Source organism: Dioscorea cayenensis, chromosome 7 (assembly GCF_009730915.1).
Source record: "Dioscorea cayenensis subsp. rotundata cultivar TDr96_F1 chromosome 7, TDr96_F1_v2_PseudoChromosome.rev07_lg8_w22 25.fasta, whole genome shotgun sequence".
NCBI lineage: Eukaryota > Viridiplantae > Streptophyta > Magnoliopsida > Dioscoreales > Dioscoreaceae > Dioscorea > Dioscorea cayenensis.
This window is the reverse complement of record NC_052477.1, coordinates 22,529,295-22,547,756: the sequence shown is the minus strand read 5'-3', so window position 1 is coordinate 22,547,756 and position 18,462 is coordinate 22,529,295. Positions and strand designations below refer to the sequence as shown.

Here is an 18,462-nt window from a genome sequence, read left to right as displayed (position 1 = left end):
ATCATTTTATATATAATCATTATTGATACTTTTTATATTATATACTATGCATAAATAAATAATAGCAGTTAGATACAAATTTAACTGTTACTATAAACGCCCTTAAATGTTAAAATTAGAAACATCTCTAATGATATATATATATATATAATTCAAATCAATAATTACTTGATTAATTAATATGATTTTCTTATTTATAATAAATATAAGTTATATTAGTGATTTTTAACCTCTCATGCATTTTTCCTCGGTGTCAAAGTAACTCATAGAATCAACAGTCACCTTCAACTGTAGCTTCAACTTCACTCTTCATTATATTTCTTATTTTTTGTTCTATTTTGTTTTGACTTTCTATTCACCAAGATGATTTATATTTTATATGTATGTTTTCTTTTCTCTGAGCATTTCAATCACTTCTTCATAGTTGTTTTCCTATTTAAAATATGCATGTCATTTCTATATTATTTTTAAAATAATTAATTAATTAATTAATATTTTTTTTATTAATAAACGCCAAGAGTCTCCCATTAATAATTACTTCTATGAAAAATTGTTGCTAACAAATTTAAGCTTTTTTATTAAACCTAAAACTCAACTCTCATTGGAAGCCACTTGGCTACTTTACCTGCTATTTTATCAATGTTAAATAAAATTGATCATATTCAAAAATTCAAATTAAACTTTTTTTTCAAGAGTAAATTATTTATTAACTTATTAAGATATTTTAATCTTAATTAATTAGTCCATTAATTATTAGCATCTACCCGTCGCTTCTCAAATACATGTTGTTCTTTAAAATCCAATATAATTACCTTCCTTCTCCTAAATTAAATAAGGCAAAGCATATTATTTTTTTTTAAGATTTGGAACCAATTATGAAAAATGAAATATACATCAAGTCATAGTAATTTTTTTATTTTAATTTTTGAACCTGTGGATCAACCATGTCACAAGTTAGACATGATAAAGACGTGGTTATTCAACTTACTTTGATACTTGATGAGTCAAGAAACATCCACAAAACGACATGCATGAACATGACATGATGTTATTTATTTATTCATTTATTTCTTTTTTAGTGTCGTGAGATCTCCGGGAGTTAATTCTTATGTGGTCCTTCCAACCTCAAGAAGACACCCACCTCAATTCCATTTTTTTTTATTTTTTATTCATATTTTTTTATTTTAAATTTTTTAATCAAAAGCACTCTTAGAAATTAACTTATATATATACCACACAGGCTTCACTCCTTACATGAAATGCAAAGACAGTAGAGCTTCATAGCTTACAAACAAACCAAACCATATATACCATACCATTCTCTTTAATGGCCACAAGTGAAAGAGAGAAGAAGATGAAGAAGATAAAACAAGGAGGCATGAGAACCATGCCTTTCATTCTAGGTGATGTACATTATATTTAACTTTAATTAACTTCCTTTCATTTAAAATGTCTTCATTAATCATGCATTAAAGTGATTAACATGATCTGATACACTTGTAAATGATTTGGTTGAATGCAGCAAATGAGGTGTTTGATAGGTTTGCAACAGCAGGATTCAATGCAAACATGATAACATATTTAACTCAACAGCTTCACATGCCTCTTGTTGAAGCTTCAAACACCCTAACAAACTTCGCTGGGACATCAAGCATGACACCGATCATCGGCGCGCTCATTGCCGACTCCTTCGCCGGCCGCTTCTGGACCATCACACTAGGATCCATCTTTTATCAACTCGTAATAATATATACCATAAACTTATTTTTTATCATCAAATTATACCAATCATTGTTGTTAATACCGTCATTGTCGTCAGTTTATACTCTAATCATCACAAGATAATATATATTATTTCCTTTCATAAAAAAGGGCTCTCAGTTAAAAAAATTCATGGGTGAGTTTAACATTATTTTATGGTATCAGAGCTAAGTTTGTTAATGTAACAGGGAATGATTAGCTTGACGTTATCAGCTATATTACCTGGTTTACATCCACCGCCGTGCTCTGGCAACCAGACATGCCGAGAAGCATCAAAATGGCAGCTCCTCTTCCTCTACGGCTCGCTTTTACTAACCTCTATCGGTTCAGGCGGTATCCGGCCATGCGTGGTAGCCTTCGGCGCAGACCAACTAACTCTCAATGACCCTAACCCAAACACCAAGAGATGGAGCTTCTTCAACCTCTACTTCTTCAGCATGGGGATATCCACACTGTTAGCTCTAACAGTAGTGGTCTACATCCAGGAGAATATAGGGTGGGGCTGGGGACTTGGAATCCCAACCATTGGAATGTTCTTCTCCGTTGTTGTCTTTGTTATAGGGTACCCTTTGTACATCAAGCTCAAACCTGGGGGTAGTCCTCTAACCAGATTAGCTCAAGTTGTTGTTGCCGCATTCAGAAAGAGAAAAACACCCTTGCCTTCTGACCCTAATCTTCTCTACCAAGACAAAGAGTTGGATGCCGACATTTCCGTCACCGGAAGACTCCTCCACACTGATCAGCTCAAGTACTATTTTATTTAGTAATTCAATCTCTATATATGTTGTAGTACTATTTTAGTTTGATGATATTCTGGAATATGAATTCAGGTTCTTCGACCGAGCTGCTGTTGTAAGAGAAGGTGACATGCTAAGCTCCGGCATGCCAAAACTCTGGAGATTATCAACAGTCCATCGAGTCGAAGAACTTAAATCAATTATACGCATGATGCCGATTTGGGTTGTCGGCATTCTTTTAGTTACTGCAGCATCACACAACCACACGTTCGCTATACAACAAGCTCGATCAATGGACCGGCATCTTTGGCACAGTTTTGAAATCCCGGCTGCTTCCATGAGCATCTTCACAGTCTTCTCCATGCTTCTAACACTCGCCTTTTACGATCAAATCTTTGTGCCGGTTGCTCGGCGTTTCACTGGCAAACCTTCAGGAATAACATACCTGCAAAGGTTAGGCATTGGACTGAGCATTTCAGTCACTGCCAATGTGGCTGCTGCTCTCGTGGAAGTCCGACGAAAAGCAGTGGCAGCTAAATATGGACTTATAAACCAGCCAAATGCAACTATTCCATTGACTGTATTTTGGTTGATTCCTCAGTATTCAATCTCTGGAATTGCTGAAGCTTTCATGTCAGTGGCTCACATGGAGTTTTTATATGATCAGTCGCCGGAGAGTATGAGAAGCACAGCCGCGGCGCTGTTCTGGTTGGCTGTGTCAACTGGGAACTACATGGGAACTTTGTTGGTGACTTTGGTGAATGATTTGACAAAGAAGAAAGGGGATTGGTTGCAAAATAATATTAATAAGGGGAAGCTGGATTATTATTATTGGCTTGTTACTGGACTTCAGGTGCTTAATCTTGCGTATTATGTTTTATGTGCTTCCTTTTATAAGTTTAAGCCTTTGGAAGTGGCTGAGGTGGACAAGGGGTTTAGAGTGGGTGATGAAGAGGGTGGTGGCAATGGAGATGTGGAGCTGGTTGGTGTTGTTGATGTGAGAGCCAAGTAAAGGATAAAATTTTCCTGTTGTTGTTGAAAATTGGTCCTGTGTTTTGTGGTACTTGACTTTGCCACCCACGTTTGTGTTATATATAATCTGTGAGTGAACTCAACGTGAGAAATGGCGTAAATTTTATGGAGTATTGGGTATATTTAGTTTTCGTCCTCCTATATATATATATATAAAAATACTTCAAGAATGGTTGGTCTATATGATTTTTTTTTAACTTTTATTATTATTTTAAAAAATTCTAGAAAATATTGGTACATAACACCGAAATTCAATATGAATTTCTATACGAAATCACAAAACCAAATAACTTTATGTGGAAGTTATACCTGAAAAACAAGAATCTATAAGCATACTTGCGATTAAGATTGAGTAGCTTGCAGTCTTCTAGATCAATTAAGATTGAGAAGCTTGCAATTTTCTGATTGCAGAGCGCATCCTATTTTTCTACGTGATGGTGACGGGAGCTATAAAAAAAGTCCTTTTCTTTTGAAATGTTGAAGATTAAGATTATGATATTGCAACTAGAATCCACAACTCATATATTTAAGGGGAGAACTTACATGAAGTTTCTTATATGTATTTCATGTAGTGTCCAGTTATATACTGACACTTGTCCCATTTGTAGCTCATTTGCTTTTCTCCTGTTAACTCAAGATGGCCTCCGTTAACTTTGAAAAGAAAAAAATAGTATATTATATTATAAAGCTGCTCAAATGACATAGCGATAGATATTTAACTAAAATTAGGCTAAACAAAATAGTTGGATATGTTGGATATTTGGATATGTTGGACAACTGGTTTTATCAACAGAGAGGTCACACATGAAGATGACACTTATAACAAAACAAGAACAAAGTTTAGCACATCTTATTTGCTTGGAAAATTAGAAACAATACTGGCCATAAACTTGCAGGTAATTTATTTTGATATCATATACATTCTGCTTGAATTTAAGAAAATATTTCTGAATAAATGTGACCAACTCACAATCTCTATCCTTTATTTCTAATACCTCTACATTCTGCTTCAATGAAGATAATCAAAACTAACTAATTCTACAAAAATCTCATTAGCCAAAGAAGGGAAAAAAAGTTGTGAAGGAGAAGAAGATGAACACCTGAAAACAAAGGTGGAACAATGGTTAGAGAAAGTAGCTCCGGTGACACATGGCAATCGGGCGACATGTGGCGGTCTGATCAAAGTAGCTCAAGCTTGGAGAAGAAGCAGCTTCATGATATAATATAGTGAATAATTGGGCAAAAAGAAAAAGCTTGATTTAATGGAGGGCAGCTTGAGTTAACCGGAGAAAAAGCAAAAAGCAAATGAGCTACAAATGGGACATGTGTCAGTATATAACTGGGCACTACATGAAATGCATATAAGGACCTTCATGTAAGTTCTCCCCTATATATAAAGGTAGCTTATTTGTTAGCTAAGAAAAACTTTGACTTTTTTCCAATTTTTTTTTTTTTACTTCTACACTAAGAAAAAAATCTTTACTTCTTCACTAATAAAGGCATTTACTTCTTTACTAAGAAAAACCTTGATTTCTTCGCTAAACTAAACTTGAACTTCTTTGTTCATCAAAGGTTATAAGCAATCATAGTCCTTCATTTCTACACATATTATAAAATTAACCCCCCACACTTATATTGAGATGGTATTATGGTCTAATTTTTATTTGATTACATAATTAGGCCTCATAATTAGCAAAGATCAAACAACAAGAATGTTTAGTGTATATGAATTGCACATATTTAACAATTTCCTACTTGAACTATAAATTCATGTAATGAAGTACTAATTTAGATAATTATATAAAACACACTTTATAACTCGGTAACTAGCTAACAAAACATTGCCATTTTAGCTAATTATGTCTGTTAGTTCCACCGATGTGGTTTGTGGTTTAAAAAACATTCAAAGAACAATCACACAAACCAAGCAAGAAGGAGACACACAAGATTGGTAACCCAGTTCGGCGTCCACTTGCCTACGTCTGGAGGGCCAAGCCCGGAGATAAACAATCCACTAATAGAGGTGAAAATACATGAGTACAAACACTTGTCACTCACTCTCTCAATAATAAAGATCACTATCTCTCTAGATTGTCTAGTACTCACATACTCTCCTCCACGAGTCACACTTACAATCTACGAGCAAGGTATCTTATATAAACGCCTCAATGTCCCAAATATAGCACATACCTCTTTTAGAATCTCTGTGGCTACTAATTTAAAACCTTCTGAAATTAGCTGTTGCAACTCCTATTGTAACATAAGTTGTAACATAGCCCTGACTGCTGACTTAACTGAGTTCTGGTTACGTTGCGGACGACCTCAAGACCCATCAACCTCCCGGTCATGCTTAGTCTGAGTCGGTGCAGCCAAATCTCCCGATCCCGACTGCCAGCTGTTGGGTATGTGGAGCCTGATTGTGTGACACCCCAGGAGGTGCGGGAGAGCATCGGTTTAGGTTGGAGGTGCGGGGAGAACGCCCGCATTAGGATACAAGGGTAATTTGTATATGATTAGGATTATAGTTTGATAATCTTGTAAATTGTACCCAGATAGGATTTGTATCCAGATAGGTTAGGATCTGGATAAGTTTAGGATCCAGATAGGGTTAGGATCCAGATATGATTTACCCTCTTCCAGATATGCCTCAGAGTTCTAATCCAGATATGCCTCAAAGATTTAATCCAGATATACCTCAGATTTCTTCTATATATAGGCAGTCCCTTGTAAGATGTATGAGTGCTTCAGATATTGAAATAAAACCCTAGTGCGGCCGTGGACGTAGGCAATCTTGCCAAACCACGTAAATCTTGTCTTTCTTGTGATTGTTTTCTACTTTATTTTTCTCTCTCGATCTTCAGTGGGAATCCGAATTCTCAACAACTGGTACCAGAGCCTAGGTTCGAAAATAAGAGTGGGAGCAGTGATGGAAGAAGGAAAGGTTCGAATTGAGAAATTCGATGGCAGGGACTTCGGATTCTGGAAGATGCAGATAGAGGACTATCTCTACCAGAGGAAGCTGCATGAACCGCTATCAGGGAAGAAGCCAGAGAGGATGGAGCAGGCGGTCTGGGATCTGCTTGATCGCCAGGCGCTTGGAGTGGTTCGTTTGACATTGACGAGGAACGTGGCTTTCAACATCGTCAAAGAGAAGACAACCGCGGATCTAATGAAGGCGTTATCAAATATGTACGAGAAACCATCTGCCTCGAACAAGGTGTATTTGATGCGTCGTCTGTTTAACTTGAAGATGGTAGAAGGTGCATCTGTTACAGATCACATTAATGAGTTCAATGTGATTACGACTCAATTGAGTTCTGTGAAGATCACGTTTGAGGATGAGGTAAAGGCACTGATTTTGCTATCATCCCTACCGGAGAGTTGGTCAACGACAGTAACTGCAGTGAGTAGTTCGTCAGGAAGTGCGAAATTAAAGATGGAGGATATCCGAGATTTGATTCTGAGCGAGGATATTCGCAGAAAAGAATCAGGAGAATCGTCGGGATTAGCTTTGAGCATACAAAGTAGAGGAAGGAGTCAACAGAAGGGTCAAAAAAAGGATCACAAAAATATTGTCTGCTGGAATTGCGATAAGAAGGGTCACTTCAGTAGTCAGTGCAAGGCACCAAAGAAGAATAAGAAGAATCAATCAGAAGATGACGATTCTGCAAATTCAGTCAGCGAAGATGTTGAGGATGCTCTTGTTTGCTGTGTTGACAGTCCTATTGAGTCATGGATTCTAGACTCAGGTGCGTCGTTTCACTCAACACACTGTAGAGAATTGCTACATAATTATGTTGCAGGAAAATATGGAAAGGTATATCTTGCTAATAATGAACCTTTGGAGATTGCGGGAAAGGGTGAAGTTCACATAAGGACTGCCAATGGAACACAGTGGAAGCTACAAGAAGTCAGGTATGTCCCAGGCCTGAAAAGAAACTTGATTTCCATGAGTCAGATTGACAATGCCGGATACACTATCGTGTTTGGAGGAGGATCGTGGAAAGTAACCAAGGGTGCAAGGATTGTGGTACAAGGCAAGAAGATGGGAACATTATACATGACTTCAAAGAGCATAGATACAATATCAGTTGCAGATTCTTCAGTTGATTCAAAGTTATGGCATCGAAGACTTGGGGACATGAGCGAGAAAAGGATGAAACTGTTAGGATCAAGCGGAAAGCTGCCAGATTTGAAGACGGTTAATGTAGGTCTTTGTGAAGACTGTATTTATGGGAAGCATAAAAGAGTCAATTTCTCAAAGTCTGCAAGAGTATCAAAGGAAAAAATGCTACAATTGGTGCACAGTGATGTATGGGGGCCAGTTCTAGTAAGATCTCTTGGAGGCTCGCGCTACTATGTTACCTTTATCGATGATTCCGCTCGAAAGAGTCTGAGAATAGACAATGGTGGTGAGCCGGAGTACTCGCATGAAGCTATGCAAGTGGAAGATTCTCGCAAGTGGGGAGTTAGCCATGAAAGAGGAGATGAACTCCCTAGAGACGAATCGGACTTGGGTGTCGACTAAGCTCCCGTAAGAGAAAAAAAGCCTCACAGAACAAATGGGTGTACCATGTCAAGGAAGAACATGATGACAAGAAAAGTTACAAGGCCAGATTTGTGGTGAAAGGCTTTCAGTGGTTAATTGAGGATGAGACACTAGCAATCGAAGAAGATACTTAGTGCGGAGAATCCAAACTGACATGTTGACAAAGAGTGCAACCATCCGTAAACCGAGGTTATGCATGGCCTCGGCTGGCCTCCAAGTTGCTTGATGAAGAGGAGGCGCCGCACTAGGGAGCATCATTTAAGCTACGAGATGAGGACTATAAGAGAGCCGCTTATATTAGAAGATCGGGCCTCAAGTGGGAGATTGTTGGGTATGTGGAGCTCGATTGTGTGACACCCCGTGAGGTGCGGAGAGCATCGGTTTAGGTTGGAGGTGCGGGGAGAACGCCCGCATTAGGATACAAGGGTAATTTGTATATGATTAGGATTATAGTTTGATAATCTTGTAAATTGAACCCGAGATAGGATTTGTATCCGGATAGGTTAGGATCCGGATAAGTTTAGGATCCGGATAGGGTTAGGATCCGGATATGATTTACCCTCTTCCGGATATGCCTCGTAGTTCTAATCCGGATATGCCTCAAAGATTTAATCCAGATATACCCTCGATTTCTTCTATATATAGGCAGTCCCTTGTAAGATGTATGAGTGCTTCAGATATTGAAATAAAACCCTAGTGCGGCCGTGGACGTAGGCAATCTTGCCAAACCACGTAAATCTTGTCTTTCTTGTGATTGTTTTCTACTTTATTTTTCTCTCTCGATCTTCAGTGGGAATCCGAATTCTCAACACCAGCAACTAGCCTACATCCTCAGCTCCTCATCACGCAGTCCCCTCGCAAGAGGCGCACACCCTTGTGTGTCTTCATGGAACTTGCCAAACTTAGTCTTCAACCTTCCAAGTTTGGTCTTCAAAAATTCTCCAAACTTGATCTTCAATTCACCCAAGTTTGGTCCTCAAATTTTCTCAAGAATAGATCTTCAATCAATTAACTCAATCATGCCAACAATAGGCATGTCTTCAAATCTTCAATCATATCTTCAAATAGCCTTCATCCATATTTAGTCTTCAATCAAATCATCTAAATATGGTCTTGAATAACTTCACCAAAATCTTCAAGATATTTGCCTTGCAAGTTAAAACTCCTTGTCATGTCACCATGCTTTGTCACGTCACACATGTTGCCACATCATCTTGACTATGTGTCAAATCATGCCAATAATAGTGCGGTTGCACTAACAATGTCCATTGGTTTTATAGCTTTAGAAATAAAGCAAAACTTGCTCAACAACATTGCCATGCATATGCCAGGCCATGTACTTGAGTTGCATGATATTTGGAACAAAACCCTTGGCAAAGCACACAGGTGCATAACTCATCCTCCTTGTGCATTGAAAAACACAAATGGAAACATGGTCGTGTATTTCTTGGGATAAAATTTTTTCACTACAACTCTGTTTTGTATGGTCGAGATCAAGAACAAAAGTCTGCACAGCCTTAAGCACGATTGTGTTCTTGATCATGTAACTATTTAAAACTTCAATTCTATTTTAAAATGCCTCTAAATTACTCTATATCTATTGTTCAGATCCAAAATATAATCTATGACTTGAGTACAAAAGAGAAGCGAATTAAATACCAGAAACAACTAATTACATCCAAAGGGCAAGCAAAATACTTTAAGAAATGATCTCAAAATATATATAATCAATTACTTATATAACTTATACACCAATAAAGAAATGCCACTTATAGCTCAAAGGAATATATATTTCTTTTCAATATTGGAGGATTAGTAACATCATCAGTTAAATAAGATACAAGATCTAAATTTGAACTCTGCTCATGTAAACGAACTCAAAATATAATTCATATATCTATACAAAGAAAAAATAGCCTCATTTTCATCTTCCTTGTGGTTTTCACACATCCTACTCTATGTTTCTATATTTCTTAAGTACTTGAGTTTATTTTTAAAAATAATTGTTTAATTTATGCTTGAAAAGTACCTCTATCAATAGTGTTCCTTTAAAATGAAAGAAAACCCACTAAATTTTAATTTCCGAAACAAATGCCAAAATATGTTTGATAGAGGTACAAAATAAGCATTCTTTGAAGAGTATATATATATATATATATATATTCTTGTATAATATGGACGTTTATATGTTAATATAATTTTTTAAAATATTAATCATTCATTTTTCAAATCAGTTAAACAAGTTTTTTATGTAAATGTTATAAATCAATATTTTTTATATATTTTTTTAATTAATTAATTACCCACTTTTTTCTTAAAAAATCTCTTTAGACGTAAACTTATTTTTTTTCTTTGTAAATGTCTTCATTAATAAGACTTAACTTTATTTTCTCAATATGAAGTCAAGAAAAATATCAATTTTCAAAGTATTTCTCAATTATCTTTTATTTTTAAATTTTTAATATTGTTGAGTTAATTCTTTCAATTGAGTAAGTTATTGAGTCAACAACAATATAATTAAATATGTTATTGAAATTATCCAAAAATTATGAAACACATATATCAAGTTAATTTGAGTGGAAATTGATGGTCAATTTTTTTGTAGTACAAGGTGAGAGTGCGTGATATGTTTAGAGGCCCATACACACCCCTAGCATGTGATTTATCTACATTTGTCAAGAGAAAAAGATTTTATATAAATAATTTAATATGTTTTGGTAGCACAAATTTAGATAGTTTCATACTTTCCAACTATGGTATTCAAATAAAAGTGTTAGACATGGATATATCTGAAAATAAAAATAAATAGTGTTTTCCTTAAGGCAATATATTTTTTATAAAGTAAATAAACCAAATTAATATATTCATAAACGGAGGAGTTATGTCGTCACCAAGAAGGATAACAAAAATACACAAGACAATGTATATCTAAATCCCATAATTCTGGTCCAAGTAATTTTTATTTTTTTATTTTTCCATAGGTGTGATTTAAAAAAATTTATTATTAATTAAATATTTATTAAAATAATACTTTTATATAATATTTATTAAACTAATATTCTACCCCTATGGCAGCCCATGTGAACTAGACTTATTTATTAAACATAAGTTAATATTATATGCAACTTGTTTAAATCCTCGTTATTAATTAAAATAGTTAGATTTAAGTTCATGACAAGATATTTGAACTCATGACTCCCAACTTCCAACTTTTTTTTTCATAAATTTATTTATATCAAATATTACATCTCCTACTAGTAAAAACAAAATCAAACCTAAATTATATTATTAAAAAATTATAATCCAATTAGTTTTTGTTATGGTTGAAAGAGAAAAGTAAGGAATAGATCATTCAAATTCTTCTAAATTTATGAAAAATCTCCCCATCTTTTTACATGCCAAAATAACTAACATTTTTTAATTATTTATTTGGAAAATCTAAATCATATCAAATGATCAAATTACCTCCGATCTTATTCATTTTGCAGCATCACTAATGGTGAATCCGGTACAGGCATGCTGGAGGTATAGTGAGCTCGCCAGGGCTCCTATGGCTTTCGTTCAAAGAGGGCGAGCTTGACTTCAACTCTTACACACGGCATGCTAAAACTATTAACCATCTGCTTTGGTTTTGTCGTTGTAGTTCTCTCTGCTGGAATATTGTGTTCTGCAGGCTAGGGCTGGACCCTTCTACTATCAATTCTCTAGCTAATGGCTCTTGGCTTACTTCTAAATTTAACTGCCGATTTAACACTGATTTTATCAGAGCTATTTTGTGCCACGATTGCTTGGTTAATTTGGACTTCTAGATGCAACTTCATTTTTCAACAGATCACTCCTAACTTCAGCTCTCTCCCTGATAAAGCCTGGTCCATGGTTCATAATTTCTTCCTAGCTAATGATCTCTTTTGCAGACACAACTTGAACATCAATTATACAGACAATCTTTTTATCTTTGTGTCCTCCGACGCTGCTTGGGATCATCTGACGGGTAAGGCTGGTTTCAGATTCATTATATACCCTAATTTCCATTCTGTTTTGCTTGCAGGTGCTGCTGGCGATTCCTGCTCTTGTCCTCTGGAAGCTGTGCTGCGGGTAATCCTCCTTGCTGTGAACCACTACTACTTGAATCATTGGCACCTGATTGCGCTCTTCTCTGACTGTAGGAACGCCATTCAATTACTCAATGACTTCAACAACACGACGGCTTGGCGCTTCTCATCCTTGATTTGGGATATTAAAAACTTGGTCCAGCTTTGGAACAACTTCTTCTTTGAGCATATTAATCGCGACTCAAACTCCATTGCTGATCATCTTTCGCACTTTGGGAGTGCTAACCCTCTTTTATTTCTCTTTGCTCAAGGGCGTGATCGTCCCCGTTGGCTTGAAGACATTTGTTCTGCTTCTAATTTTCTGTTCTAGCTTTTGTTTGTTTTTTCTTCTTTCTTCTTTCTTCTTTCTTCTTAGTAACTCATTTTGCAAAAACTCTCACACATAGCATCTATATCTAAACATGAAAAAATGAGCCCACTTTTCTTCTAGAATGTTGTTACCCAAGAGCGAGAGAGTGAGCTTGCTCTTAGATATATGGACTTATATTTAAGAGCATCATTAGTGGTTAGACTTTCATAGAATTTAATGAATATGCCACCTTATCAACCCATTAAATTTTTACTCATTAAACCAGTGGCGGAAACATAAACAAAATTAAGAGGGTGCTGAATTTAAATTTTAAAAAAATGTTAAATTTTAAACAATTCTATTAATTCAAACTTGAGATTATAAAATAATATGTATAAAATATACATACATCAAAAAATTTTGGGTTAAGTGTAAAAAATCTATCATATCTACATAATTAACAATTAACTCAACTTACAAACAAATAATGCAATTAAAAATAGGATCCTAAAAAATAACTTATACAAATTCATAATCAAATTCAATTCATAATATAATGAATAATCAAAATTTTCATAACAATTAATCAAACAAATATTTAATAATTTTTTACAATAATATGCACAAAAATTCTTCATAACAAAGTTTCATAATAAATAACAAACCAAATATTTAACTAATATATAAAAAATTCATAAAAAAATAATCAAACAATCAATAAAACAAATTAAATTAGATACATAAAAAAAGCAAGATAACTCATACATAAAACATAAATTTGGAAGAGATTGAGTGAAGAGAAGAAACTTATGATCAATCGACCCAAATAACAAATGATCTAGAGTTAAATTTTAGTGTGATTTCATGCTTTTGACTTATAAGAGAGAAAGAGAAAGAGAAATTGCATCTAATCTCGAAAGAGAAGGATTATATTTTTCTTAGAGATTTTTGAGATAGTGGTTGCATTTTTTTAGGTTTTTGTTTTATTTACTACACTAATGTTTTTTTACATTAATATTAATAAAAAAATTGATAATTATAAATTGATAAATTCAAAAAAAAATTGAAATTTTAAATTTAAAACTGATACAAGTTTTACTACCCATATTATATTATTATAACTGAACATCGATTTTATCGAATATAAGAATTTTATTATTTTTATTTAATTTATCTTAAATACCATGGGTGGAATTTAAAAATAAATAAATAAAAAGAGAACTATATGTATATGAATTATAATTACTAATATTTTAATTTTATATATATATATATATATATAAACTTTTCCATGGAGCAAAGGGGTGCTTAAACTATTTCCATAATAATTATATTATAAAATAGGACCCACAATCAACCCATCAAATTTTTATCCATTAAACTATATTTCATAATATTTATACTATAAAATGGGACCCACGATTCAATCATTTCATTCATCTTTTAACTATTAACATTAATATATTTTATTAAAAAATAGTTATTTAATAAATTGTTAAATATTATAAACAAAATAATTAATAACATATTTAGAAATTATATTTGGTGGTAAAAAAGAATATGAAAATATTGGGAAATATTTGGAAAATTCGGAGCTTGGGAAGATGGAGTATTTTTTTTTCATAATATAGTTGAGAATTTAAAGATGAAAAATGGAAAAGAATGTAAGTTTTGTTCAACTATGCGGATGTATTTATAGAGGTAAAATAAAAATTTAAGAATTAAAAAATTAAAAAAATAATAATTAAGAAAGCCGTTCCATCCCAACTTTTGAATTTAAGAAGTATTAAAAAAACTATTAAAACGTATTGGATGCAACGGTTTAATTGAAAAAAAAATTAAAAAAAAATTTGGTGGGTCTCACCAATTAAGCGCTTAGTAGCCGCTGAGCCCTCATAATGGGTGGTTTACATTGAGCAATCAATGAGCGCAAAGATGCCCCAATTAAAATTACTCTAAGCCCGAGAATGGTAAGTTCTAACACAAATAAAATATGAATTCTTTTGGTATTATAAAAATTACTAAAATCATAAGAATTCTAAATAAATAATTAGCAAAAATTAAAAAATGTTAGTTGTTAGACAGATTTGAACGGAAAAGCTGTAAATATAGGAGCCATTGGTAATTTTCTCTTTTGGAAATTCCACCACGAAATGAGGTTCCTATGAGAAGATTAGTCCAGGTTGTCGTAGGTAATGCTTTGACCAAAGTCATCCTCATATTAGTCACTTGGTCAAGCCACTTAAGTTCCTTTTTATCTTGTCTCATTTGGCAACTAGATAAGTCAATTATTGGCACTTCATACGTGGGTATGATTTCATTACTTGCATGATTAGTTATAATAAAACTAGTACAAGACGCATGTATTCTAATATTATTTTCATAAAATTACACATAAACATTAAAGTTAAAAAATATGAAAATAAATTTAAATCAAAATTATAAGCCAAGAAATTTAAAAGTTTCATCTAAGTTAGACTAATATCGATAGTTTATCAACTCACCATATCTCAAGGATTTTTCTTAAATTTTTTCTTTTGATTTATCTCTTGCAATTTGTTTTAGAGGTGCATTAATTACGGTGGTTTACAAGTCTTCTAAGATAAATTTTTTTTACAATTCAACTTTGGAGGAGAGAGAAAGTGCTCTTAACATGAACTTTTTTAGAAGATTCTGCACATTGCGAGTTCAGAGACTCAAATTCTAGACCCCTCAAACCTAATGCTAGGTAGATGTCACTGGGCTATGCCTGGTTAGTTGATTTTTACTTTTTAAAAAGTTTTCTGGTTATATTGGTTTAAAATAAAATCTCATTTACTCCTTCTGTCTAATGGTGTTAACCAATAGGATTAGTTTTCAGTTTGAATTTGCCCAAAATTTAAAATTTATTTCAGATCAATAGTACATCCCCACTATTAAGAAAACCTGCATATTACGTATCACACAACCACCTTTGATAGATAGTTGACATTTGAATTTTTATTTAGTCATATTGTACAACTAAAAAGAAAAAGTATTTATGTTCAATTTAGTAGAATATATAGTACAATGAGTTTGAAACTGAAACCATTACCATAAATGAAAATAACAATAATAATAATAATTTTTAAAACAGAAAACCTACGAATCCCGCATACATTTTAAGAATATTTATTCTCACCCTCTCTCTCTCTCTCTCTCTCTCTCTCTCAAGCATACATTTTAAATGTACACAGAGCCATACAGAAGCTGGCATTATTAAAGTATATATGTCAGCCAAGTTGTGCATATAGAAGCTATAGAAAAGGCTTATAAATGTATATCCATACAAGGTTTCACACCACACCATGCCAAAGCCATCAGGAATGCATCAGTCCCTAGATACACCTCCCCCTGTGTGTCCAGCCATGGCAGAGGATTCCACTAATCAAGAGAAGAAGAAGAAGATGGTGAAGCAGGGTGGCTTGAGAACCATGCCATTTATCCTTGGTAATTAACACAAGCCTTTCTCTCATGTTTCCTCCTTTCATTTTTGGCGATCTCTAATTCCAAATACAGAGGATGATCATGGTTTAATATTTTTGTTTCTGTAGCAAATGATGTTTGTGATAGATTTGCCATGATTGGGTTCAATGCAAATTTGATCACTTATTTGACTCAAGAACTGCATTTGCCGCTTGTGCAAGCCACAAATACACTCACAGTCTTCAAAGGTACATCAGACTTCACACCGATAATCGGTGGTCTTCTGGCTGATTCATTCGCCGGCCGTTTCTGGACCATCACTGTCGGCACCATCATCTATGAACTGGTAAAATTCAAAACAATTTCCATCTATTATGGTATCAGAGTTTTAAATAATCACTTCCTTTTCGTATTCACAGGGAATGATTAGTTTGACTATATGCTCTTTTCTGCGGAACTTCCGGCTTCCACCGTGCTCAAACAACCAAAAGTGCCAACGTGCTTCTTGGTGGCAACTTCTTGTTATTTACATGTCTTTGTTACTAACATCGATTGGTTCCGGTGGGATACGGCCTTGCATCGTCCCTTTCGGAGCAGATCAGTTAGAAACTGGTGATCCTGAGAGTAAACGGAAAGGGAGCTTCTTCAATTTCTATTTTTTCTGCATGGGTGTGGCGACAGTGACTGCACACACTGTGGTGGTCTATATTCAAGACAATGTGGGGTGGGGATGGGGATTGGGTGTGCCCACACTCTCTATGTTCGCATCTTTGCTAGTCTTTGCGGCCGGTTATCCTCTTTATGTAAAGCTAAAGCCTGGAGGTAGTCCTTTGAAACGGTTGGCACAAGTTGTGGTTGCAGCCATCAGGAAAAGAAATGTTGCCAAGCCAACTGACCCAAGTCTTCTCCACACTGACAAGGAGTTGGATGCAGCCATATCCACCAAAGGAAGACTTTTCCATACCAACCAACTTCGGTAAAAATATGTAAATATATATATATATATATATATATTTACAATAGCTTTAATACCATATTAGATGATAATTAATGGAGTTGTATTTTTCAGATTTTTGGATAGAGCCGCCATTTTCACGGAAAGGGACAAGCTACAAGTGGGTGAGTCAAGATTGTGGAGATTATCGACGGTCCATAGAGTGGAGGAGCTAAAATGTATTATCCGAGTGTTGCCATTCTGGGCAGTCGGAATCTTGGTTGCTGTCACCGGATCTAATAACTACTCATTCGCAATACAACAAGCTCGAACAATGGACCGACATATATCATCCAATTTCAAAATTCCTCCTGCCTCGATGTCCGTCTTCTCTGACATTGCTCTGCTAGTCACCCTTGCAATGTACGACAGAATCTTCGTCCCTTTGGCTCGTCGGTTTACTAATAAACCTTCTGGTTTTACTAGCCTACAACGTATTGGTATCGGTCTCGTCATCACTTTGTTTTGCAACGTGTCCGCCGCACTTGTTGAGGTTAAGAGGAAAGCTGCTGCAGCCAAGAACGGATTGATAGATGAACCGCAAGCTGTGATACCACTGAGTGTGTTTTGGTTGGTGCCTCAGTATGCTATTCATGGAATTGGTGAGGCTTTCATGCAAGTTGGCCAAATGGAGTTTCTATATGACCAAGCACCGGAGAGCATGAGAAGTGTTGCAGCAGCTTTATACTGGTTAGCCATATCCATTGGGAGCTATTTGGCGACAGTTTTGGTTAGTCTTGTGAGTAGAATTACAGAGAAGAGTGGGCAGTGGTTGCCGGATAATATTAATAAGGGGAAGCTTGATTATTACTATTGGCTTGTGGTTGGATTGCAAGTTGTGAATGTTTTGTATTTCGTTGTTTGTGCTATGCTGCACACTTTGAAGCCATTGGAGGTGATGAAGGATGACCAGATAACGAAGGTTGAGGAAGGACAAGGTGAGGGTGGTGAAGGTCATGAAAGGAATGGGGCTTCTTTTGCATAAGATTTTATTGGGTTCCATTGTGTGTGCTTGTATTTTAGTGGTATTTGTCATCATTTTTATCTTGAATATTAAGCTTGTACTTGAAGAAAATAAGAGGGAGAGTTGGGACTGGAATTTGGAAAAGTTTTCCTTATCCAAATCATAAAATTAGTATATCATTAGAAAGTTGTGGTTGTCTAGTGGCCAATGAAATGAGATGTTCATCATTTGGAGGTTTGTAGGGGAGTTATTCTCCAACAACTAAATGTTATGGAGAGTTTGGCAAATTGAACTCTGGAACTCTGTGCCTTCAGAGGAATTTGAAGCGAGATGTATATTGCTCATGTACAAAAGCAAATGAGCAAAGGGAGAAGTGGAGTCGAGTGAAGTGGTACATTTGTCACATTGAGAGAGCCACAATTTGATGGGTTAGGGTGCGAGGATTTTAATAATCTTATAATTTGTATCCGGCTAGGATTTATATCCATATAGGTTTAGGATCTTGGTAAATTTAAGATCTAGATAGGGTTAAAATTCGGATAGACTTAAAATTTTTATTTAAAAATTCATGTAACCATCG

General features: G+C 34.9%; 2 protein-coding genes across 2 annotated transcripts; both read left to right on the top strand.

Annotated features, from left to right (window-relative positions):
* Positions 1-1,245: 1,245 nt before the first annotated feature.
* On the top strand, positions 1,246-3,700 carry LOC120264335 (protein NRT1/ PTR FAMILY 3.1-like). Its single transcript, XM_039272142.1, has 4 exons — positions 1,246-1,403; positions 1,523-1,740; positions 1,950-2,509; positions 2,592-3,700. Exons 1-4 carry the CDS (start codon positions 1,328-1,330, stop codon positions 3,508-3,510), a joined length of 1,773 nt encoding a protein of 590 aa, XP_039128076.1. The 5' UTR covers positions 1,246-1,327; the 3' UTR covers positions 3,511-3,700.
* A 12,118-nt stretch (positions 3,701-15,818) lies between these two features.
* On the top strand, positions 15,819-18,173 carry LOC120265644 (protein NRT1/ PTR FAMILY 3.1-like). Its single transcript, XM_039273594.1, has 4 exons — positions 15,819-15,948; positions 16,053-16,270; positions 16,344-16,900; positions 16,994-18,173. Exons 1-4 carry the CDS (start codon positions 15,825-15,827, stop codon positions 17,901-17,903), a joined length of 1,809 nt encoding a protein of 602 aa, XP_039129528.1. The 5' UTR covers positions 15,819-15,824; the 3' UTR covers positions 17,904-18,173.
* Positions 18,174-18,462: the final 289 nt, after the last annotated feature.